Genomic DNA, 26,708 nt, shown 5'->3' with positions numbered 1-26,708 from the left:
AATGAGTTCCTAGGCCGCTCTGCTTACAGTTTCAACAATCGAACAATTATACTCTTTACACAAGTCCAGAAAGGGTGGGATCCAGGTAAACAGTTCTCATTGGTTACAACAGAAATAGACAATTCTAAATACATGCGTCAAAGAAATATAGTATCTACTTCCAGATATGGATGGCCTTAATGCGTGCGTCAAAGAAAGCATTGTATCTGTCTCCAGATATGGATGGCGACCTGATGACTAGAGGTGAGGTCGCCTTAAGTTATTAGGAGCTGATCTCCGACCTGTAAAAAGCTAAACCAGGAAAACAATAGACACAAAAGACCATCTGTGTTAAAGACTCAAGGATGTTTCTTGTACGTTCAGCTGTGTTATCAGGCTGGTTCAAGACTGTTTCCATCAACAGTCTGCTGCAATATCTTTACTACGCACAGTCTATCTCCACACGAAAAGGAATTACATTAAAATTTATTATACTCAAAAATAGATCAATCAAACAGCTATAATATTATAGGCAATATCAGGACAACTAGAACAGGTGTCTTCTTCTCCTCTGTATGGGGAGAGAGAGAGATCTCCATGACCTATGACCTGGTTTGTGTGTCTCCAGAAAACAAAGTTAAAATAGACAGGCAAAAAGAGAAACAAGGACACAGAACATTCTTACAGTAAGCAGTTTTAACTTATTCATTAGTTAAAATCAATTCACAGTTAAATACTGAGAAACAGGATGATGAAAAGGATAAACGTTGGTCCATGATGAGACGGATTGGAAAGCAGAAATCCGAATCCTTCACCAATGAGTTATAAGAATGGGGATTCATTTGAACTGAAGTCAAATCTATGTAGTTTGTGTTCCCTAATATACTTTATAACAGAACTGCCATGAGTGTCATCGTATTTATGAAACTTTTATGGCAGTTTGAATGTATATTATATTTGGGATCTGGTAAAATATGACATTTAACAGAATGTTTACCTCATTTGTTGGCATAATGCTTCAGACTTTTTGCAAACATTCAAATCGCTATGCTTAGATGCTTTCTTTACGGTGTTTTTATGTGCATTAACATGTATTTTTTCTGTTTTATATGATTTTACTTTGTTTTATTGTTATTTAAAAAATAAATAAAATAGTTGCTGCTCAAGTTAGCTTAATGGCCAGCGGTGTCTCTAATATCAAGATTTTCTGAATTGAAAAGAGTGCACTTTATAATAAAGTCAAATTAATAATTAATCAACAACAACAACAACAATCACACAAATAATAATAATAATAATGATAAAAATAATAACAATAATAAACTATAATAATAATTATTATTATTATTATTATTATTATTAATATTATTATTATTATTAATATTATTATTATTGTTGTTACTATTATTATTATTATTGTTATTATTATTATTATTATTATTATTACTATTATTATGCATTGCATTGTTCAAAAGCTTGTAACAATTAGGTTAATAATTATTAAATTTCTGTTTTATTTTATGAAAATGTTTTCTATTGAAGTACATTTAAGTATATCCATAATAATACTCATTTTACATGTATGCTAAAGTGCACTTTATAACAAGGATCAAGATCCTATTCATGCTATAAACATTCAGAGTTTGATTCTTACACAGAAAATACTAAATATGACCACACAAAAGCAAGAGAAAGGGGCACGCTAACATTAAAATTTAAAAAGCAGATTACTTTGATGTCATGGGCTGAAATGAGCTTTGAAAAGCAGATTTTAAAACTGTGGATTAGAGAAAGGCAAAGGTGCTTAGAGGGAACAAGTGCAGTGATGTCTCATTTCTCTGAACATTCTCATATTACCAGCTGTATCTGAGCAACATGACTGTTTATTTGTAGTTTTAGTTTTTCTGCTTTCTGCTTTATACTGCTTCATTTCATTGTTGTTCTATGAGTTTTTTTTTTTTTTCATTTAACTTTTACTAATATATTTGTCTTTGAACACTGGATATTAGTCAAGTGTTATATAATTATATTTTTAAAATATAAGAATATACAGCATAATTTGTTACATTTTATTTGCTAGCAATATAAAAAGGCAACAAACAACAATAAAAAGTCATCTTTGAAAAAGAAGTGTGCTGAATTGTATTAAATATGCACAAAAAAATCCTATTTCCTGGGCAATTTTTTTAAACACATTCTGTATTTTTATCATCACTAATTATAATTTTCTTTGTTGACTTTGTGCTCAATATATGAAATATAGTACATATATTCACATAAATTCTTGAATATGCTTTGCATGATTCATAATGGGGCAGCAAGGTGGCTCAGGTTAGCACTGTCACCTCACAGCAAGAAGATTGCTGGTCATTTCTGTGAGGAGCTTGCATGTTCTCCTTGTGTTTCTTCTGAGTACTCCGGTTTCCCCCACAGTCCAAAAACATATAAGTGAATTGAAGGTAACACTTGATTTTGATGGTCCATTTGACTATTAGTAGACAGTCTGCTTAATATCTGTTGATACTGCTCATTCAACAGACATTTAACTGACTATAAGAAACTTTACAAGTACATGTCAATTTACAGTAACCTTAACCCCAACTCCAACCTAACAGTCTACTTCAAATCTTATAAGAATTAGTTGGCATGTAGATGCAACTAAATTGAACAAACGGACCATCAAAATAAAGTGTGACCGAATCAAAAAACTAAGTAGTGTATAATGTGAGTGTGAATGAGTGTGTATCCCAGCAGGCATATGATGTCAGATTGATATTGTACCCCAATGGTGTGGGGATGTTGCATTTTGTTTGGAAATAAAAATTGGGTTGATGTATGAATGCAACGTCAGGCCGACATCAATGTCCAACATCCAACCTAAATTCAACCAAATATCACCGTCTAATGATGTTACAGCTTGACGTTGTGTGGACGTTACCACTATGACATCTTTCAGACGTTGGATTTTGGTTGCCAAATCTGGCAAATAAATGTAAGCATTTGACGTCAATATGATGTTGGTTTAGGATGTTGACTCCACATTGGATTTTGGTCATTTTCCAACACAACCTAAAATCAAGCAAATATCAGTGTCATATGATGTCACTATTGGATGTCAAAATAACATTGTCCTTAGATGCTGGCTGGACATTAACTTTTGGTCACTTGATGTCACGACCCAAATCAAAACCTAATATTAATGTCTCATAACGTCATATGCCTGCTGGGTATGAGTGTTTTCAAGTACTGAGTTTTGACTGAAAGTGCATCCGCTTCATAAAACATATTCCAGAATAATTAGGGGTTTATTCTAACGTGGCGACCTCTGAAATACAGACTAATCCGAAGGAAAATTAATGAATGATTCATCATGCAAATTTTGCTCATCAATACTCAACTATAATGATTTGATTTGAAGAACAAGGAAATGTTAGAGGTAAAGACCAATGCACTAGTTTTTTTCTAGATTACTGTAGATATTAGCAATATAGACCCTTTTCACATTCCCGGGTTTTTCAGTATGGTTAGGTAAACTTAGTACATTCATTTGTTTTTGATGGTGTAATCAAGACTTTCAGAAAAACAAAACAAAAAAAAAAAGAAATAGTGTGAGACTGATCGAACTGAATAAACATCCAATTTAGTCTTAAACCCATACACACTGCATTAGAAACACCTCGCATAAGCAGTAGTTTTTTTGCAATTTGACACAAAGATGATATGAATGTTCATACTTTTTTTTTAATCAAAATTATTAAAAACGTTCAAGGATTTGAGATTATGATGACCGTTAAACACGTCACAACAGTCTTGTGAAAAGGATCCATTGTTAGCATTTAGCTAACAATATGGTGACAAGCGGGACTTCAGTGATTTATTCTGAGCTTTTAAAGAACATTTAAGAACAAAACATTTTCTACAAGGAAGCAATTGAATCGTTCACTCCAATGATTCTTTTAAAATAATGATTCATCCATGAAGGCTACTTTATGTTGCTTGGAGGTACATTGTGGTTGCTCTTTAAGTTTGTTTGCAGCTGTTCTACAAATGGCTGGCAAATACAAACCATACCTCTAGAATTAAAGCTGTGCAATATTATCTTCTTGCTTAATGAATTGGTTTTTGAAGTAGTATCATAATCAGGCTTTTAGTCTACACTCAAAAAATTACGTTTGCTGTTTGTTCAAACTACTTATTTTAAATGAGCTGAAACAACACAATTATTGAGTTTTTTGTGACAACTTAATTGCTTTATGTTCAATCCACTTAATTTTGTAAAAACTAATAAGTTACCTTAATTTCTTTATGGTGCCCCAACACAAACCGATTGTGTGGAACCCAACATTTTTTTTAGTGTATTTACACTCAACTCAAAACAACACAATTCTTGAAATTTTTGGCACAGCTTAATTGTTTTGTTTAATCTACCTAGCTTAATAAAAACATTTTTTTAACTTAATCAAATTGTGTTGGAACAACATGAAGTTATTGTGAGCAACCTGAAACCTAGATTTTTTTTTCCAGAATAAACCCATTACTTCATATTACTGATATTTTATTTTAATATATCTTTTATAGAAATATGATTTAATTGTATGCACTGTAAAAAAATTCATTATTGTTGTCCCAACACAAATCCATTAACTTAACACTTTTTAACACAGATTTATGTGGATCAAACATAAAACAATTAAGTTGTCCCAATGAAATCTCAAGAACTGTGTTGTTTCAGCTCATTTTAAATAAGTAGTTTGAGCAAGTTAAAGAAATATATTTCTTGAGTGTATGATGTTAGTTTACAAGTAATAATGTGTATTACGGTGTGTGTGTGTGTGTGTGTGTGCGTGTGTGTGTGTGCCTGTGCGTGTGCATGTGTGTGTTTGTGTGTGTGTGTGTGTGTGTGTGTGTGTGTGTGTGTGTGTGTGTGTGTGTGTGTGTGTTTTTGATTCTCAAAGTTTTAAAAGGGTAAAGTATATGCACTCCAAAAACTGCTGTTTTTTTTTTTTTTTTACCCCAATTCTGGGTTTAATATGGACTAAACCAACTGTTAGGTTAATTTGTTAAATTTAATTAAAAGATCCAATGTAAGCCAATGCTACATTGCTTTGTGTCAGACAGCATTTAGAGGTTTTTGCATCTAAAATCTTCATATACACACACACAAACACAATGACCATGTTATTCTATATTTGACCATATCAGTCCATATTTTACCCAATTTGGGTTATATAACCCATCATTTTTTAGAGTGTGAAAAAATGCACTGAAAAGAATAGCTTGTACATTTAAAATGTACATTCATCAGCTACTGCCTATCGTCCTGCTCATGCCTCTGCAACATCACAAAACCAGAGACATTTGAATGGACATCAGGGCAGAATCAGCAGACCCCATTCAATTCCCTCACCAAGCAAGCTTTGATATCTGTATGATTCACATAATAGACCTGGAGATGCTCAGTGCCTCATTTGGGGATTGTAACTGAAGCAAACGCTTCGGTTATAAATTTCAACTACACAGCACACAAGATGTCGGAGATTATGATTTATCTCAATCTGTTTACTCAATCTTTTTTTCTCATTACTGCTTATTACAGTGTGAGTCTGCTGGGGATGTGGGTTGTGTGTGTCAAGAGAACCAGAAGTAGGAGTTTTAGCAAAGATTACAGAGAAAACACATTTCTGTATGTACTCCATGAACCGGGTGATGAAACCAAATAGTGGGATGATTCAGTGTGTACAACTTTCTGAGAATTTATTGCAAACTAATACTTATACACTGCTGAGTTATTTAAGACAATATATTGAATTGAATATTTCAAGAAACATTTAAAATAACAAGAAAGGCCTGTCAATACATATACTGAATGTGACAATATGTGAGAGCAAGTGAATGTGAGAGCAAAGATGTTTGTGTTACATTGTTAATAAAATAGTAATAGTTAAATTTTTTGTTCCTACTATGGATCCCAACAGCTGCTGGTCTTCAACAACCTTCAGAATATATTGTTTTGTGTTTGTTATAAAATGTACATTACAGTTACATTTCTTTGCTCTAGGACAAATAAAAGATGATTGTGACCAAATATTGGCATTAGATATACCAGAAATGAATTGTATGTCACCTTTAACAACTGTAGAGACACATCCACAATAATACGTGTCTGTCATGTTGGTGCTCTGGCCAGGAACAAGGGCATTGACCACTGACTTGGCAGCCAAATGTTATCTTTCGATTAAATGGGCATTATCAGTGGTAATCAGCTGAGAGATATGGGCCAGTAGAGGCCTTCTGCACCTACTGGTAGGCTCAGAAAGCTGTTATCATCCATCTACATGGTTATTCACCTAATTAATAACGTACAGCTTCGGAAGTTAACGAGAATTATTTATATTATTTATTAAATTTCCCATTAGTTGCATTTCATTAACTTCCACCCCAACCCTAAACCCAACCATCACAGTAATGTAAAAACAGATATGGATCTGGAGTCCTCTATTAGTATAGCTGATTAACCATGTGGATTGATGATAGGCGCAGAAAGCTACTACTAATCCATATCTGTGACATTTTGTCACCTTAGAGTTATAAGGTTGACATTTTTGTCAAAATTCAATTATTGACATATTCTTATTAAATGACAACTTATTTACAATATGGGATGTTTTTTTTTTTTTAAGTTGTTTACATTTTAAGATTTTTAATAAAAAAAAAAAAAATGTTACACACATACTGTTTGCTACATGGAATGCAAAAACTTGAAGCTTTTGTCTCAAAATCATTCAGAACGCAGATAGAACCTTGTAATTCCATGGTGATGATTTAAGGCGGGTGAACGTCCTGGAGCTCCCAACTCCGAAACCATTGAAACAAATTTACAATTAGGCAGTATCCGCTCTAAACCACAGCCAACTATACATTACCTAAAAAAAAAACATTGTGTCAAAAGTGCAATATGTTTTCCAAGAGCTGCATTATTTGACAAACTACAGTGAGTTCAGTCCTCAACTTGATTTTACTGCAGGCAAAGCAATGCTAAAACAGTGCTGTTACCACTAAAATATTGTAAACGGAATTTATTGTTAACAGAAAATAATGGATAATGCTTGAATGTGCTGAGGGACAATTGGTTATGTAATTGTTGTTTAACATTTGTAAAGCCCTAACAGAGTTTAAAGTAACAGTGTTGATATATTTCACCATTTTGTGCTTTAGTTCAAGATGCTAACCTCAAACCAGATACAACATGGAAAGTCTAAAACGTATTATTGTTTTTAAAAAAGAATGACAAATTTACAGAAATTGCATAACAGGGTTGACAAATAACTGATAGATAAATCTAGTGTTGGTGTATCCTGCATATTTTTTTTTTTCATAAATTAATGAGAAGAATAAATGAGTTCCAGAGTTAGTAGAGTAAACTTAGTAAACTCTCAGAAATAAAGGTAAACGAGCTGTCACTGAGGTGGTACCTATTCAAAAGGTACAACTTTGTACCTAAAAGGTCCATATTAATACCTCAAGGGGGTCCCACTTTATATTAAGTGGCCTTAACTAATATGTACTTACACAGGAATTAATAGTTTGTTACAATGTACTTATTGTGTAAATACATGTATTTACTGTGTACTTATGCTTGATTAAAGACATGTATGTAATTACATCTGTAATTAACTTTTGTAATTACATTTGTAAATACACTACACCTTAACCTACCCTTAAACCTACCCATACCACCAAACCTGTCCATAACCCAACCTCTATCCCAACTCAAAAGCATCACGTGTTCTCAAATACATTATAAACACAGTAAGTACATTGTATTTATTTTTTGATGTAAGTACATAGTAGTTAAGGACACTTAATATAAAGTGGGACCCAAGGGTACATTGTAGTACCTGAAAAGTACAAAAGTTTTTCTCTTAATATTTTTAGGTACTAATGTATGCTTTTGAGGTACTAAAATATACCCTTTTAAGTACAAATGTATACCTTTTGAAAAGGTACCACCTGAGTGACAGCTCATGTACCTTTATTTCTAAGAGTGTAAAATCAACAAAAAGATGAAAATTAGACCAAATAATTATACTTTTATAATAATTATTTACTATTTCATCATAGAGTCAGAGAGTTGAAGTGATTAATGCTTTGTGTCTGAGATTTTCTTTTGCGTGTCCTTGAGTTTCAAATCTACTGTAGGAAGCAGAAGGCTCGGAGTATTGATTCAGCGCTGACAGTTGAAATTACAAGGTGATGAATTGTGTGTTTAAAGGTCGTAGGGTCGCAGGTCAATAAGCAGGCAAATGCTGTGTAAATTAAAATGTATAAAGCTTTGCCAGGAAGCATGATTAATTAAACTAATACATCAGATTAAACCAGGCAAGCTAAGAGGCAGGATTCCCATGGCCATTTAATGAGCATGCTCCTACATATAATTATGTTAGAGAAGGCAGGGGAGGTGACAGCATGCGAAAGAAATTACAACACACGCTGCAATTTAGAGATACACACAATTAAAAAATCATGACATATTTATAGGGCACAACAATGTCGTTTTGAACCTGTGAGGGGTTTGTGTTGCACTACGCTTCAGAATTAACTGATCAAAGGTTTCCGTGATAAAAGATGTGCGGCTGAACACGCTAGTATAAAAATAGGCTCAGAACCGGGTTGTTGCTATGGAAGAGTATCTAGAAATCCAGGAATTCCTCACCCACACTCACACACTGATACACAAGGATCTCTCTGTGGTGATGCTTTGTGTTTCTTTATGGAAATCTTCCTGTTCTTTTTTCTCCCAGTAGACAAGAGGATGCAATGACTTGTTATAGTAGTACTATACGCAGCACTTGTAGTTCGTGTGAGATCTGAAAGAGATGTTGCGAGACAAGCCTCTCTTACAAAAACAGCACATTTTGAGCCAATGTTATCAATCTGATGATGACACTACAAGATTGTTCTTTAGTATTATGTGCTGATGTGTTGACATTGATGGCATGTAAGCAAGTCTATTGGGAACAATGTCTGACAAATTACTAATGCAGTGTGTTTGCTTGATGCTTATTTTGATGAACGCTGAGCAATCTATAAATATTTAATAAATTATGTTGTTTTATTCCTGTGATAGCAAAGCTGAATTTCTAGCAGCCATTACTCCAGTTTTGAGCATAATCTTTTAGAAAGTAATTGTGCTGATGTTCAGGAAACATGTATTATTATTCGTAAAGCTGCTTAATATATGTTTTTGTGTAAACTGTGATGTATTTACCAGCTCATTTACCAGCTCAATGTCAAAACGTACCCTTGTTTACGTTTCTAGAGAGCATGAATTATGTACCCAGAGCTACAAATGGCTGCATTTTGTCTTTAAAATGAACGCTACGGCGTGGTATGATTCCGCCAAGAGCTTCTGTTTTTTTTCGGATGGCTCTATGGATGGCTTTTCCACTGTTACCAGTTTGTCCAGAAGCTCGCCATGTACATAAACAAAAAGCAAAAAAATAAACTGGTAAATAACAGGGTGAGAATGAGGTAAGATCTAAAAATATGGTAAATCAGGCAGCCAAAAAAAAAAAAAAAAAAAAAAAATATATATATATATATATATATATATATATATATATATATATATATATATATATATATATATATATATATATATATATATATATATATATATATATTTCTAGATTGCTTTTGAAAACACTGTAGGTTGGGTTTATGGAAGAGGGTGATCGGGTCAATCGTTTGTGGCAGAGCTGAAGATTTTTGTACGAACCTGAAGGAACCTGACGGGACCCATCGCTTTAGTTTGTCATGTGATGCATTTCAATAAGCTCGAGAAAAGTAATCAAATAGTTTGTTAAAACATTAAAACCCATCCCTGCAAAGGTGAATGATGAGGTCACTCGCTACACTGAAACCACTGTCATGGAAAATGAAATGGATGTTCTTGGCTGGTGAAAGATGAACAAACAGTCCTACCCAAAACTTGACTTGCAAAATTAGCCAGATCAGTTGTACTATTGTATGCATCCTGGCCAGCAGCAGCACGAGCAATAAAAAATTTTATTTGAAATATTTTAATATCATTTAAAATATTTTAATTTAATTTGTTACGAAAGACAAATTTTCATTGGTGTGTTGGCCAATTTAAATGCTATGTACCTAGGCCTATTTTTGAGTGCTGAGATGTTACAATGTTACGGAGGACTTATTTTATTTCTTTGTTCCAACTTCTAAGTGGCCTATAGCCTATGTTTGTTATGAATAAACGATGTTAAAACACATATAAACGACTCATTCTTGAAAAAAGGCAAAAGAGCTGTGTGGGGGTTATCGGTTAGTCAATCAGTAGACAGCGGCCTCTAGTGGATTTAAGCAAGAACAGTAGGCGCTAATGGCACTCGAGAGAGAGATTTGAGATCTTAAAAAGTATACACAGTAGGGTTGTGACGATGAGGAAATTTCCCCACCGGTTAATTGACATATGACAACACCAGTAATACCAGTATCATCGTGGCGGTTTCCGCTTTTTCTCTTTTTTCTGCTTTTAAATAACTTATAAAAGCGTGCGTATTATACTTTCACTTTCAGTTTTGCAATAATTGCCAACACGCGCTGCATAAGGGCGCTACACGGCATACACTGGCAAGATCAAGTAATAAACTCCACGAGACCAGTTTTATTTGTTTTGTTATTTGCGTGTTGTTCCTTTTTAAAATACCTTTTATTTGTAAAATCTCTCAGGTTAATATTGGCTATCTGATAAAACAATCTCCCTCAGAGATATTGGAATTTAATAAAGTGGTGCGCAGTTTGACTATTGACCAACACCTCCCTGTAAGTTTACACACTGCATAGACTACAGCTACAGCTACTGTTTAATGACAGTGAGGCATGCTACATTTAGTTTTTATTGTATAATATACATTATAACCCAGTGCACAGTAAAATAATTAAGTAAGTTTTTGAATGGCTTGCCTATTGGCGACGTATATAGCCGTTAAGCTTAAACAGGATCAGCATATTTGTATTTATATTAAAACACATTAATGCTAACTAGCCACCCTTTGATTTTTTTCGCTTCCGTATATTTTTTATCAAACTGCAATGCAAAAATGCCATGAATTCTTTATTTTGATTTTCATTTTATTAGAATTAATATAATTATTATAGACTTTTTGGCTCAAAGACATTTATGCCTGTCAATTTCAGAGCTGTATTTTGACAGATTTTGCAAACGCTTCAGCTATTCTACCTGTCAGCTGCTACCAGTCTCAGACTTGTGTGGCGTCTGTATGGATGTCTGGATGAACGCCAGAGAGAGATAAGATCATACCTCAGATTCGATGTGTGGCCGCACATCACAGTTACTTTGCTGCTATTTTTAATATTGGCTCATCTAAATTAACTTTTCATTTGATTTAAAAGCCGAAATATTGCCAGACAGACGAATCAACTTTCGGGTTTTGAAGAGAGCGGCTTCAGTGATAAAATACGCACACACAACACACACACACACACACACATACATACACAGGATACACTCTTGTCGGGTGATATAACATTCATTATTCATTTTTTAACATTAAACGCATAATAATCAAGTGCAAGAACAGCTGAACTTCGTAAAAAAAGATCACTGCGGTTGCCACGATGGTTGCTTTGTTTCTCTGCAGTTGGCTTATTAATGACATGGCATTGCTAAATCACTCGTTTTAATAAAAAATAAGATTATTTATTAATAAACATTGTGAGATAATGGTTGCGTGATTTTTAAAATGAGAGTATGCATTGCCTATTTATGGCTATTGATCTTATATACCCGTGACCCACCCATAGTTAAACATCAAGCAGGTGCGTTGAATATGCGTATATAAATTATAAATAAACAGGTGCTTTTGCATTGCGTTTGACACTAAATCATCCGCCATTCTCTTTCTGTAAAGTCCACTTCTCTCGTTTTCCTCACGTGATAAATGAAATATGATGCATTGTAGCTCAGATTTTATTTATAGTATGCTCTCGTCTTAAGTGAATAATTTAGAATTGTATTTTCCATTTAATTCAAATAAATGTTTAATAAAAAACGAAAACTGTAAAAAAAAAAAAAAAACGTGGAGATGATGTCATGGTGGAAAAGTCATGTCACCGGTGTTGCGTCTTAAAACCGGTAACACCGTCAACACCGTCTATCATGGCAAGATTAATACACAGTGGCTTCTGGTGATTTGGCAAAAACAAAAACTCTAAAAAATGAACCTCCTGGGACATATTTTGCGATCTCCACAAATGTATATAGGGGTATAAATCAATATTGAGCCTGAGTTGGTATTTAGTTGAAATGAACATATTTTGAATATAAAATTAATGTAAATACACATTGTCACATTTTACAAATTAATGTACTGTATCTTTGCTAAATTAAGCCATTCAAACTTTTCTGAATAACTTGCTAATGTTAATACATTGTTTTTAGATAATAAGTGTTCTAAAAGCTCAGTTTTTATCCTCACTGCACATGCAATCCAGCATATACAGTTGAAGTCAGAATTATTAAGTCCCCTGAATTATTAGCCCACCCCCCCCCCCCCCCAAATTTCTGTTCAACAAATAGAACATTTTTTAACACATTTCCAAACGTAATAGTTTTAATAACTGATTTTTTTTTTATCTTTGCGATGATGACAGTAAATTATATTTTACTAGATTTTTTCAAGACACTTCTGTACAGTTTAAAATGAAATTTAAAGGCTTAACTAGGGTAATTGGGTTAACTAGACAATTTAGAATAATTAGACAAGTTATTGTATAAAAATGGCTTATTCTGTAGACAATTAAAAAAATATATATATAGCATAAAGGGGCTAATAATATAGGAGCCAAAATGTTTATTAAACTATTAAAAACTTTTTTTATTTTTTAAGACTTTCTTCAGAAGAAAAAATATTATCAGACATACCGTGACCATTTCCTCGCTCTGTTCAACATCATTTGGGAAATATTAAAAAAAAAAAAAAAGTTTAATAATTCTGATTTCAACTGTATGCTAATAAATATTATTGTCTCACTTTTATATGTTCACAGGAGATGCAACATCCAAGGAAAGCAGCCCTTTCATCAACAGCAGCACCAGTGACGTAGAAAAAAGCCAGCAGTATGATGGGAAAAACATGGCTCTGTTTGAGGTATCCCAGTATTGCTAATAATTTCAAAATGTTTTAAAAGGTAACAGTAGATTGATAATTTACATATTTGTTGGTATGTGTGTGTGTGTTTTGTAGGAGGAGATGGACACTAGTCCCATGGTATCTTCTCTGCTGAGCAGTCTTGCCAACTACTCCAACCTGACACAGGGCAGTAAAGAGCATGAAGAGGCAGAAAACAATGAGGAGGCACGCAAGAAAGCTGCACAGGTGACAAAAACACTTCAACTGCCAAATCATCACAAATCCTAATTTTTGATCAGAATAAGCTTGAATTTAGTTGAGCTGGATGATGACATAATTTCCTTTTAAAGAGCTGCATTATGATAGCTGAACTGAATTACTTTCATTTTAAATTTTGAGCTATACTGAATCAATACCAAACTCACTTGAGCTGAATAATGACTCTTTTTTTTCTGTAGGGCTGCTTTGAATTTGTTTCATAGTTTCATGGTTTGTTTACAATTTTGCAGTATCAATAAAATTATGAGGACATGACACTGTTTTTGGTAACACTTTATTTTGATGGTCCATATGAGTATTAGTAGACTGTCTGCTTAATATCAGTTGATACTGCTCCTTCAACAGACATTTAACTGACACTAACCCTAACTCTAAACCTAACCCCAACTTAAAAGTCTACATATAATCTAATGATAATTAATTGGCATGTAGATGCAATGTAACTTAAATTCAAGAAAAGGACCATCAAAATAAAGTGTGACCCTGTTTTTAGCCAAATATGGAACATATTTCAATGTATCACCATTTTGGAGGTTCAATTTTATTATTATTATTATTATTATTATTATTATTATTATTATTATTATTATTATTATTTCTAAATCGTCTCCATGTAAACTATTAAATATTGTATTTTTACAACATAGTATTGTGAAGTGTTGTATTTTTTAACTGTATGCTTGTTAGCAAAGATTGTTTTGGCAGAATTGTAAGATATTAAAAACGTTTCTTTTTTTTGCACATCGATCACAATGAAATTTCTGTTATAAAACTTAACCAAATCTACACTGAACTGACTTAAACACACTGTTGTGTTTTGAACTTTTATGGCTAAAATAGGAAATTTTTTATTCTAATTTAATATTAAAATAAACTATAAAATAATACCAGTGTTTTTATTTATATATAAAAATATAAATATGTATGTAAATCCTTTTTAGATTTATTTTAGTGAACAATTTGTATTTGTCTCATATTTTAACTTTGTATTGTTGATTAACATGTTATTTTCTTGTTGAATGTTGCAAAATTGCTTCAATACCATTTGTATTGCATCCTTATTATGTCTTTTAACTTACAGTTTAACTTACTGGATCTTTATTGCAATGAATGGTCCCAGGAACTTTAACTTTAAACTCTCATGAGCATTGTTCTTAAACAAAATCTTGAAGGAATCGACATTTTTTCAGTTTCCAGACAATGTCGTCTCATAGTTGGCTATAAAGTATCTAAATATACATCTTAACAATGGGTATAACATTTCTTGTCGTGCTGTAAGGGTATGTAAGGGTATACCTATCAAAGATAGTGGTAAACACATGTCCAGCTTAAGGCACAGCTTCAGAATGACATAGCTTTAAGAAAGTTTTGAGAAATACAGCCCACGCTGTTTGATTTTGTAAAGATATTATTTACACACAACAATTTTACTATTAACTATCAGTGCTGGAAAGAGTACTGAAAAATCATACTCAAGTAAAAGTACTATTACTTACCCAAACATGTAGTGCGAGTAAACGTATCTGTTGTAAATTACTCAAAGTATGAGTAAAAAGTAGCCCTTGTAAAGTACTCAAGAGGAGCGAGTAGTGAGTACTACACTGTGAAAAGTTGATGCGTTTACATGCAGTTTGTGAAGGGATGTGTAAACATAACATTCTGAAGTTCATTTAGTGATCTTCCTATATTAATTCCTTCCACTGTTTGTTTGTTTTGTCCTTCCTTCATTCGTTCGTTTGTTTGTTCGTTCGTTCCTTTATTAATTTGTTTTTTCCTTCGTTCCTCGTTTCATTCGTTCAATTATTCATTCTCTCATTTATACCTTTGTTTCTTCCTTTATTTGGTTCTTTGTTCATTTATTCATTCGTTCATTCCTATATTTGTCTGTTAGTTTGTTCAATCCTTCCTTGAATATTTTCTTCATTCATTTGGTCCTTCCTTCCATTCCTTGTTGGCCCTTCCTTCCATTCTTCATTCGTTCCATTTAGTGATTGTTTAAGGCTGTTTGGCGATTTCAGTCATCGTACAATTGACATCCTTAATTTTCTGATCAGTAACATGAAGTCTATCCGCTTGTTAAGTCATGCTATATCGTTGACATATGGAATACAGTTTCTGAGTCCAAGCCGCTACTCATTTTAATTGAAAAAATATTTGATTATGGCCACTTTTTAATCATGGTGTAATCATGGTGCCTCTTTACATGCTGCATCACAAATACCAAAATTTTACCAATTTTAAAAAAACTTATCACTTGCTGGCCATTGCAAATTAAGCATGGTTATATATATTGCGATTGTGATTTTCAAAAACGTTACAGCGCTTTGTAAATGTTTATTATTACCATTTGATGACTGTCTCCCCATAAAGTTTGATAGGGAGCTTGGACGCGGAATGCGGTTCGAGTGACGTAACACTTAACAAGCAGATAAACAGTCTCTGGGTCATTGTGTGTAAAGATTTTGGACATGATTTTGGAAAGGTTTGCTGCATTTCTAAAGCACCCATGTCTTAAGGTTGTTCAGTATGATGCGATTTACTTTCTATGAGTGATTTGATTGTACAGAAAACACAGCATAGACAAGAAAGGAATAAAGTAGTGACTGCTGGTTGAAGGAAAGTAGTGGAGTAAATGTACTGATACAGAGCTAAAAATTTGCCTAAGGCAAAGTAAAAGTACACACTTTTAAAACTACTGAGAAAATCTACTCAGTTACAGTAATTGGAGTGTTTTTGATTTGTTATTTTACACTGCTGTTAACTATTTGAAATACATCTGCATTTCAGAATGAGGTGTATAGAGCGCTATATGCATGTTAGGTCTTTTGTACATTGATCAATGGCACCCAATCAAAGGTGGATGTTCACAAACAATCAGCTAAAACTACCATTTAATGATGCTGTCTATAAGTGACATTGACTTTTATGTTTCAAACTATTGATTTACACGGTGTCCTGATTACTGATTTGCTGACTTCTTCATTGACAGGCTCCTCGTATGGGCACAATAATGGGCGTTTACCTACCATGTCTTCAAAACATCCTTGGGGTGATTTTGTTCCTCAGGATGACCTGGCTAGTGGGTGTTGGAGGCGTCCTGGGAACCTTCACCATCGTCTTCATGTGCTGCTCCACGGTTAGTTTCAGACTCATATGCATGTACGCTTGGGATTTGTTACACACAGTTCCAATTGCTCAAGTTCTCCACAAATAGCCACACTTTTCTTCAGATCCGAATGTAGCTTATAGCATCTATGCCAACAAATAGCCCTGGAAAGCAGAATTTTTTATTTATATTATGAAGCAAGACCTTCAGAGACTCCCTCTTGAGACCTTAGGGTTTCCTTTTAGCTCTCTGCACTGTTAACTAAAAAAATGCTTGCAGTTATACAATCGCTTTGTTGTAAGTCACTTTGGTTAGTCAGTAAGCGAGTGTGCCAGATGGAGTTTCTGCCAAGAACATAAAGCTAAATGTTCACCATTTCAGAGCTGCTAGTTTAATACAAGCCATTCTTGTATGTTTGTGATTACAATAGCGTGTGTGCCTTCTGTGCGTGCTCATGTCACATTTTAGTAATATATTTGAGGTATTTTGTGAGTTTTAGTAGCATTATGTAAGCATATGTGCTGTCCCACTGTGAGCTCTTTGCCCTCCTGTCATTTCTCTTTTAATATTGTTTGAAGTCAAAAAGCTGAAAGCTGTCCCTTTAGATTCTATCAACATAAATCCCCTGTCATGCCCTTTTGACCCTGCCAAACTAAAGCAAGCATGCGCACATGCAAGCACAGCAAGTTTATTATAGTTTTGTATTTTAAAAATGTTTCTGTTTCTATAATATTTTTTAATTGGCTATACATTTTAGTTTAGTATTAGTACCTTTCATTAATGTTTTTTTTTTTATTAATTTTTGTTTAAATATTTTTTTTTTTGTTTTATACTTTTGTATTTAGTTTTTATATATTTACTTTTGGTTTTATTATTTATAGTTTGAAAGAGTTAACAAAACACATCCACTGTGAAACAAAGCTTAGTGTTTGCACAACTCCTATCTAGACCTCTCAGTAATAAAATAACATAATTGTTTAAACCCAAACACACAAATGCAGCTTAAATGAATATTGTGAAAAATTCAGACAAACTTCTTCATATTAAAAATCATATATATAGTTTACATATGCCTTTCTAGTTTAAAAAAATGTTAGATTAAGAAAGCAAAGAAAGATAACATGGTTTGTTTATAATATGTTTTTGCACTTGACTTTTGTTTAATTGTAAAGCTTCTGGTTGTTTTGGTTGTAAATAAACTTTAAACAGCATCATATCAGATTAAACATTTAAAAATAAGTGCTTATTAATTCTAAAAACATGTATTTTTTGCTAATAATTTTTTATATGGTCAGTTTCAAAATATACTAATAAATATATGTCTGTATCATTCACTTAACTACTAAACACATTATTTATCAACATTAGAGAACATAAGCCTCTAGGGCCCTATCAAACACCTGGCGCAATAAGGCTCAATATGTGTTTTGTCTATTGTTGCTATTTTCAGATTAGCGCAACATTATAATTCACTTTTTGTGCCACATTGTTTAAATAGAAAATCCGTTTGCACCACTTTTTGGACTCATGTGCGATCTTTAAAGGAGTTGTGTTGAGGCGCATTGTTGGAGCATTGCTATTTTGAGGAACTGAAATAAACATTGACCAAGTAAAAGCTGGTCTAAAGTCCAGTGCAGAGTACGTTAGTTGTGTACCTTTGCAGGTTCAAATGCTTAATACACAAGGGATGTTCAGCAATACACAAATATCTTTACACATGGAAAAAAAAAGGTTAAAATGATACAAAATTTATAATTTACTAAATTAGTAAAGAGTCAAAGTAAAGAAAAAGTAAAGAGGCCGAATAGAGAAGGCTCATTCTTTATCCTTGTGCAGATGGTCTGTTTAACTGTTTTCTCACTAGTGAAGCGTTCAGTTTTTCCATAAATTTTTTTCCACTTTTAAAATCAGTAATGTAAATAGCAAATGCGCCACTTAACTGACTCTTAAAGAGAATATGAGATGAGACTGATTGGTTTAGGGCAGGTTATACTTAAAATACACCCATCATAAACTCATCAGGAGAATAAGCACAACCCTGTTAGACCAAGCGCCGTGCCACAAACCATATTTTTCCATTCTTAAAATAGCAAATGGACTCGGACATGCTCTTAATGCTTTTACGCCATTGCGCATTAGTCTTTGCATCTAGACTGTTAATATAGAGCCCTTAATGTACATAGTTAATAGGGGGGAGGGGGTAAGAAATCATGGTAATTTCAACAAAAAGTCATGCAGGGAACAATTTACAGTTATTCATGGTATATATTACTTATACTTTCTGTTAACCAGGTTACAGATTTTTACTGTAGCAGTTTTTTGTTGAAATTACAGCCATTTTTTACAGTGTAGTTAAAGGTACAGTTCACCTCGAAATGTGGATATATTCAGTATTTACTCAACTTTATGTTTGTCAAACTTGTATAAATTTCTCTCTTTGGTTAAACACAAAAGAATGTTGGTATCCAAACAATTGATGGTAGCCAATGATTTCCATAGAATTGGACTACTGTGAAAGACAATGGCTAATGTCAACTGTATGATTGACATTCTCATACCTTATCCCTATATACCCCTATACCTCATTGTAAAGTGTTTCAATATGTAATCAACATTTAAAATATGACACATCACCATTAATCAAATGTGTATTGTATAATTACACATAGTACTGTTTCTGCATGTACATCACTTTAAATCACGAGTCCTGGGACTCTGCTATATAGCAAAGCCACGGCCAAACAACTGTACTCAGTGTTTATTTTCTAATAAGTACATTTTTCTTTCACGGGTCACCGGAGGGCTGGAGCGGGGCCTCTTGTCTTTGTCACTCACTGTCCCCTCTGCATTGATCTTTATTTACTCTATTTACAGACTATGCTGACTGCTATCTCAATGAGTGCTATTGCCACCAATGGAGTTGTGCCAGGTGAGCAGAATTCGCAGTGTTTGTATATGTGTGCAAACGCCCAGAGGACAGCTGTCCTGTTGTTCTTCATGGGCAGTTAGCTACAATACACTGTACTGCTCCCAACTGTGCTAAGATCAGCTCTGGACTCATAACTATATGTGCCTGGATGCATGTTTGGATCTGTGTTTATTTGAAATAACAGGAACCTGTAGATTTGTGTAAAAACTATATTTAAAGGGGACCTATTATGCAAAAAGCACTTTTATAAGGGGCTTAAACACAGCTGTATGGCAACAGTCTGTGAATATAACAAGCTTCTAATGGTAAAATATGTATTTTTTTTATATATATATATATACGCACACTTCATAAAAACACTGCAGAAACACATTGATTAACATTCTCTCTTTTTAACGTGTCATCCAAGGGGGTAAAGCCCTGCCCACTAGCAATGATCTCCCGTCATTATCACAGAGCATTATCTTGTATTTGAATCTGCCACTATGCTGTCACACAGGCATTTGTAGCTCCGCCCTCTTTTGAAAAGAGCTCAATCTCATTTGAATTTAAAGCGACAGCCACCAAACAGCACAATTTGGATCAAAGCCTAAAAGGGGCAGTTTCAAAGAGTTATAAAACATTTTGTGTGTGGTGTTTTAAGCTGAAACTTTACATAAACACTCTAGGGACATCAGGGAGCTATTTTCCATCTTGTTAAAACGTGCATGATGGGTCTCCTTTAAAGAAAAGAAAATGTAATGACAACTTATAATGCTTAAATAATCAACTGCTTATATTTGTGCATTGAATGGTGAATTTCCCTGTTTATTTAGCTGGAGGTTCGTACTACATGATCTCTCGATCACTCGGACCGGAGTTTGGAGGAGCTGTTGGCATTTGTTTCTTCTTGGGCACCACTTTTGCTGGAGCCATGTACATCTTGGGGTGCATCGAAATCCTGCTGGTACAATTTCATTGGGTTTTACTGAATGTGCTATTAGTTTCAACAAATTAAAGCCACAATTCATTATGCAGGCATTTCATGCAGAGCTGAAGAGTTCAGTAGCCAGTGGTCCAAATGATAAATTGCATTATTTTGCATCTCTTTTGTTTGATATCAGATCTTACCGCTTGATGAATATGCAAGATGCTAGTAATTTTAGTAAAATATGAGACACAGTTTTTATTTTATTAAAAATGTTGAGGAATTGATAAAAATGTAAATTAAACAAAAAAGCAAACCATTATCAATGAAAAAAATGACTTGAACATATTATTGCAGTGGTTCTTAAACTGGTGCGCGTACCACTAGTGGTATGCAGGCTTTCTTCTAGTGGTATGCGGAGGACTCGCTGAATAATTAAGCTAAAAAAATTACCACTTTAACCCTTTAACGAGTACGCTAACACCAATGTGATCAGTAAATTGATTTTAATAAGCTAAAGCTTTATTTTATTTAAAATTTTCCAATGTTTGTTATGTATTCTATCATTTGAAGCTAATTTCCTCCCCATATTTGTAACGGTTGTTGGGGGCGCATCCCGTATTTTTATATCCAAATGTTGACTGATAAATCTTAAATCACTTGCTTTTCTGACACACAAAACCAACTCTAAGATGCAGTAAACAGATCTAATTTATAATTTAAATATATCAATCTAATTCATATCTTTAAAATACAAGTTAATGTTTAGATTTCAAATTTATGCAAATAACTCATATATACATGCATCATATATTCAAAAATTTATCAAGGAACATTTACAGGTTTTGATGAACAGGCTACTTTATGGTAATGCCTTCCATTTAAGTAAAGCAGTTTCTTTTTACAATTTAAGAACAGGGATATTTGTAATGTTAAAAAGCACATTTTAATTTAAACATTGACAGTTTTATTTTAAACCCGTAAGCACAGTGCAGTGTTAATGTTCAAACTATTTATAAAATAAATGTTTAAAGTGGCTGACATTAATAAATATTCATAATAATAAGAATTAATCTGCCACGTTTTTAACTGTGCAGAGCTGTGGCTTCTTAATTTAGGCATACTTTTTTTTTAATACTGGTCATTATGGTGGTACTTGGAGAGAATTTTTTTTTTTCTGAGCAGTTTGTATTTATTATTGTATGAAATTTACTTTAATGTAATCTTACAGTGACAAGTATTCACTGTTTTGAGATAAATGGAATTAACTTAACTAACTACTTTTATTTGCATAAACTTAATTTGACAAAGTATTTTTTCAATTCTTTGTCAGATATTTTTAAAGTCTTAAAACGTAAGCATTTTTTTTTCTCTTTACAAACAATGCCTTTTTATGTATCACTTATGTCAAAATGGACCCACATGCTTTAGGAGGTTTACACCAAATACTTTTTTTTCAGGACAGTATCTAAATGTAAAATAACATGAAAAATGTATGATCTTTTTCATGATTTATGATCATGTTTTACATGGGTTATAAAAACTTTAATGCATAACTATAAATAATAGACTTTGTGTCCTATATAAAAGATGTATATTGTGGAAACTTAAAGTTCTATTTTTAGCAAAAGGAAGATTGCTATTATTAAATTTATAAAATCAAAAATCAAAATTTTTTTCTTTAATACAGTTCATTCATTCATTTTCTTTTCGGCTTAGTCCCTTTATTAATTTGGGGTCGACACAGCAGAATGAACGGCCAACTTATCCAGCACATTTTTACGCAGCGGATGCCCTTCCGGCCACAATCCATCTCTGGGAAACATCCACACACACTCATTCGCACTTATACACAATGAACTATTTAGCCTACCCATTTCATCTGTACCGCATGTCTTTGGACTGTGGGGGAAACCAGAGCACCCGGAGGAAACCCACACGAACTCAGGGAGAACATGCAAACTCCACACAGAAACGGCAACTGATCCAGCCGAGGCTCGAACTAGCAACCTTCTTGCTGTGAGGTGACAGTACTACCTACTGCGCTACTGCGTTGCCCTGCAATACAGTATTTTCTGTCATTTTTTTATCAATCTATAATAAACTGATACAATGTTTTTGTGTTACTAGGTTTATTTCCGTGATTTCAGTAAATGAATATTAATATTTAACCACAGTATTTCCATTTTGTTTATTAGATGAAATTAATGTGTGAAAAATTCCAGTAATCAATGATATATATGAGCAATATCACACGAGAAGCAGTGCAATTTGGCTGTATATCGGCACTGGTGGGTGGTCTGCATTGGTACAAAGCCACAAGCCGAATGCCTTTAGCAGGTCGCACACCAGAAGCGCCGCTCAGCGGCGCGCCACGTAGCGCCACGCAGCGCCACGCAGCGCCATGTATTTTAGAATTCTAAACATAGGTTTCTATCAGGATACACACACCGGCGCCGCAAGTCGGCGGCTGTCGGCGGCGCTCGGCGACGGCTCAGGACGCAGTTCATTTTTCAGCTGCGCCACAGATCGCCATCTGATTAGTTTCATGTTAAATATCATTCGAATGTGCGCGTCTGGTGTGTGATACTTTAAACTGTCATGTACCCCCCGTGTCGCGGCGCCGAGCGGTGCTTCTGGTGTGCGACCTGCTTTAGTGTCCCACTAGTACCAATATACAGCCACATCGCACTAATACTCATGTAATATTGCATTTATACAACCGTTTGACGGTATAATCATGTTAATAAAAAAGAAAATCAAACACTCAAAATCCTTTTTGTATGAGGAACTACTTTTTTCCACCATTCTTTTACATCTGCAGCTGACGGTCAGTACAGCAAAAACCGTTGCTACTTCTCCACTGTCACTTTTGAGCTAGTATTTGAATTAATGATTCTCTTGCATAATATCTTAACTAATGACTAAACATGATTTTGCAGACAATTTAAGATTATAAGGCTGAACTGAAATGCCATCAGTCTACAGAGATTTCCCAGTATTTCTTTGTTGCAATCGGGAGATCACAATAATTAACACCGAAAAAGCCAAAGCAGTGCAAATACTACCAGATTACTGTTTGTGAAAAGGTAAAATGCTAAACACATCCAAGCATGTCTCTTTTTTTTTTTCTTTTTACTGAACTAGTCTGCAGTAACGAAAACAGGAGACTCGTCAAAAACAAACAGATGGCTAACCAAATAGTAACTCACATCAACCGTCAGCTCAATGACGCGCTGTCTCTCAGAAATGATAAATATTTAAAATAGGCACTATCCTTGTAGATAAACTGCATAGTTGCAATCTAAACAACTACATTCTCAACTGAAAAAGTGGTTTCATTTTACTTTTTTCTCTTCTTTATTTGTAGATCTACATTGTTCCATCAGCTGCCATATTTAAAATGGAGGGTCTTGAGGGGTCAGAAGCCGAGGCAGCGCTGTTGAATAACATGCGCGTGTACGGTACCATCGTTCTCACCTTCATGGCTATAGTCGTCTTTGTTGGTGTGAAGTATGTCAACAAGTTGGCTCTTGTGTTCCTCGCCTGCGTCATTCTCTCCATCCTGGCTATCTACGCGGGGGTCATCAAGACTTCTTTTGATCCACCTGACTTTCCGTAAGTAGACTTATACAATCTATATAAATTTAATATAATATATACATAATAGTTTTAATAACTCATTTCTAATTACTGATTTATTTTATCTTTACCATGATGACAGTAAATAATATTTTAAGGCTTAATTTGGTAAGTTCCTTGCTTTTGGTAAATATTTTAAAAAGAAAAAATTCAAAGGGGGTTTATATATATATAATTTTTCTTTTTTTTAAACCACTTATTTAAAAAACAGCTGAAACCACACCATTCTTATGATTTTTGGGTGTAACATATTTATGTTATGTTCAATCCACTTTCATTTGTTAATTTAACTTTTAATCGATTTGTGTTGGTGCAATATTTTTGCTGTAAGTACAGTGTACTTACGTTTAACTAATTGCTTATTTTACCAGCATTTTGGCTGTTTATTTGGTACTTTAGTACATTTTAATATTAAATTACTCTGTTTGACTATATTCTGAAAAGTTGTAGCTCTCAGGCAAAGGTGCATTTATTGTTTTCTGACCCTGAAATGGTTCCAGATCTTTGGAAGTTTCTTTGTATTTCTAGTTGCACAGAAAAAAAAAAAGTATTTTGAAAAATATTCTAAGTCAGTGTCTGTTTTCAGCTATTTTTAATGATATACATTGTTTTCAACAGAAGAAAGAAACTTAAATGTTCTGAAACAAGTTGTGGAGTGAGAGATCAATGGCACAATTTGAATTTTGTTTTTAATCATATCCCTTACTAATCATAACCACCTCAACAAATGTCTTAATGATTATTAATAAGCAGTAACAACAAATTAAAGCAAAAGTTAATGCGAATAAGTGTTCTCCAAGTGACTAATCTGTTACATATTTTCCTGTACTGAATGTAAGTGACCATAAGACTTTATCCTATTTAGGGTGTGTGTGCTTGGGAACCGAACTCTTGTGTCAAAGGCGTATGACATTTGTGCCAAGACCATAGAGCGGGGGAATGCCACCATCACTACCAAGCTTTGGAGATCCTTCTGTGACTCTGAGTTCCTGAACGCCACCTGTGATGAGTACTTTGTTAACAACAATATCAGTCAGATCCAGGGAATCCCTGGAGTCACCAGTGGCATCCTGGCAGGTTAGAAAGTCTATAGACATTGTTAATTTGATGTTTTACTATTTCAAATGATTAACAATGTAATATATGTTTTAAAGAAATGTTTTTTGGAGCTATTATTCATCATAAATCACCATGCTTCTTGGTTTCCACAACATTGATAATAGCAAATGTTTCAAACCAGCAAACTAGAATGATTTCTGGAAAAAAATGTGACTAAAAATTTTAGTAAAAAATGTAAAGGATAGTTCTCAGGTAAATTTTATATCTGTTAACATTTGGTCATCCTTCACTTGTTCAAAACACAAAAGAATATATTTTAATGAATGCTGGTTGATGGTTGTTATGATCACCAGGGATCTAGCGTATGCAGATCGCTAAAGGGCTACAAATCTGCCATTTCATTGACAAAAAGATCCAGTCATGCACCGCTTACACACACAAGCTCCTAGTTCCGTTGATAAAACACACAAACACACACACAAACACACACACACACACACACACACACACACACACACACACACACAGTCTTAGCTGAAGTCGCTCATGATGCGATTACATGGACTATAAAACCAGCACAAACACATTGTTGCAGAGTCTTGTAAACTGTTTAGTGAACATTTACAACGCATTTTCCCTTGTTTTGTCCTGCTGTGTTTTAGACCCCCAATTTTTGTTTGTTTATTCCTGTCTGCTGCCTGCCTTTTGACCATCTGCCTTTTCATTTGACTATGACTTTAGATTGCCTGTATACATTTGTTTGCTTCTGTGTTGACTGTTGCTTGCCTGATCATTCTGCTAATAAAGCAGGATCCTGCAGCGTCCACTTCACGTTACAATGGTACCCATTGACTTCCATAGTATGTTTTTCCTACTATGGAAGTCAATTTGATCAATCAACCAGCACTCTTTAAAATATCTTTTGTACTTTTTAGAAATCTTTCTAATATGCTGGTTTGAACCATCTGCTATTATTAATGTTGTGAAAACCATAATGCATGATGATTTATGATGAATAAAAGCTGCAAAGAACAGCTTTTCTTGATGCTGAAAAATCTACTTTTCAAGGTGTTTGGACAGACATGTGTAGATATAGTGTATAGACTGTCATATTGGAGTGATATAAACACACCCAGTTCTTTTTTAAATTTAACGACATAAAACCGGTGGACCAATTAGAGCGGTTTTGAGACCGACCAAACTTGACGTAGGAGTGCTGTCCCCCGGCCACCAATATTGATTGACAGGCGCGCATAACCATATCCTCAATTTGTTGTTTCACATCTGGCATTTTCAGCGTGTGAGTCAAAGCGACATCACACACCCTTGTTCTATTTTTTAATGTAAGGCTCATTAGGCTCAACACAAGAGCCTTCATTGCATTCCTATAAATGAGCAACAGAGATTTTACATCTAGTTCAATTGATCTCAGCTGGCGGATCAACATTTACCACATGATCGATCCCATCAGCGCCATTGTTTGTAACTTTAGGTGGGTTTGCAAACCTGTGTACTTTTCATTGTGTCTACCTTAAACTTCAGCCATTTGCATTTCCCGCGGTCACAGAAGCTCCCAGTCATCTCAACTATGTGTGGCTGGAAAGTGTGAGCGCGTTGTTGAGAAGCCTTTACAAT

General features: G+C 34.0%; 1 protein-coding gene across 2 annotated transcripts in view; it reads left to right on the top strand.

Moving 5' to 3' along the window:
* slc12a5b (solute carrier family 12 member 5b) overlaps positions 1 to 26,708 on the top strand; it is a 106,582-nt gene that overhangs the window by 49,981 nt on the left and 29,893 nt on the right. For both annotated transcript variants that reach the window (NM_001302243.1, XM_009304148.4), the window contains 7 exon segments: positions 13,069 to 13,169; positions 13,266 to 13,397; positions 16,420 to 16,566; positions 19,411 to 19,465; positions 20,281 to 20,411; positions 23,743 to 23,990; positions 24,880 to 25,091. In NM_001302243.1, coding sequence (NP_001289172.1) covers positions 13,069 to 13,169; positions 13,266 to 13,397; positions 16,420 to 16,566; positions 19,411 to 19,465; positions 20,281 to 20,411; positions 23,743 to 23,990; positions 24,880 to 25,091 — 1,026 coding nt within the window.

This window comes from Danio rerio, chromosome 8 (genome assembly GCF_049306965.1).
Source record: "Danio rerio strain Tuebingen ecotype United States chromosome 8, GRCz12tu, whole genome shotgun sequence".
Classification (NCBI taxonomy): domain Eukaryota; kingdom Metazoa; phylum Chordata; class Actinopteri; order Cypriniformes; family Danionidae; genus Danio; species Danio rerio.
The sequence above is the reverse complement of the archived record's forward strand: the minus strand, read 5'-3'. Positions and strand labels throughout refer to the sequence as shown.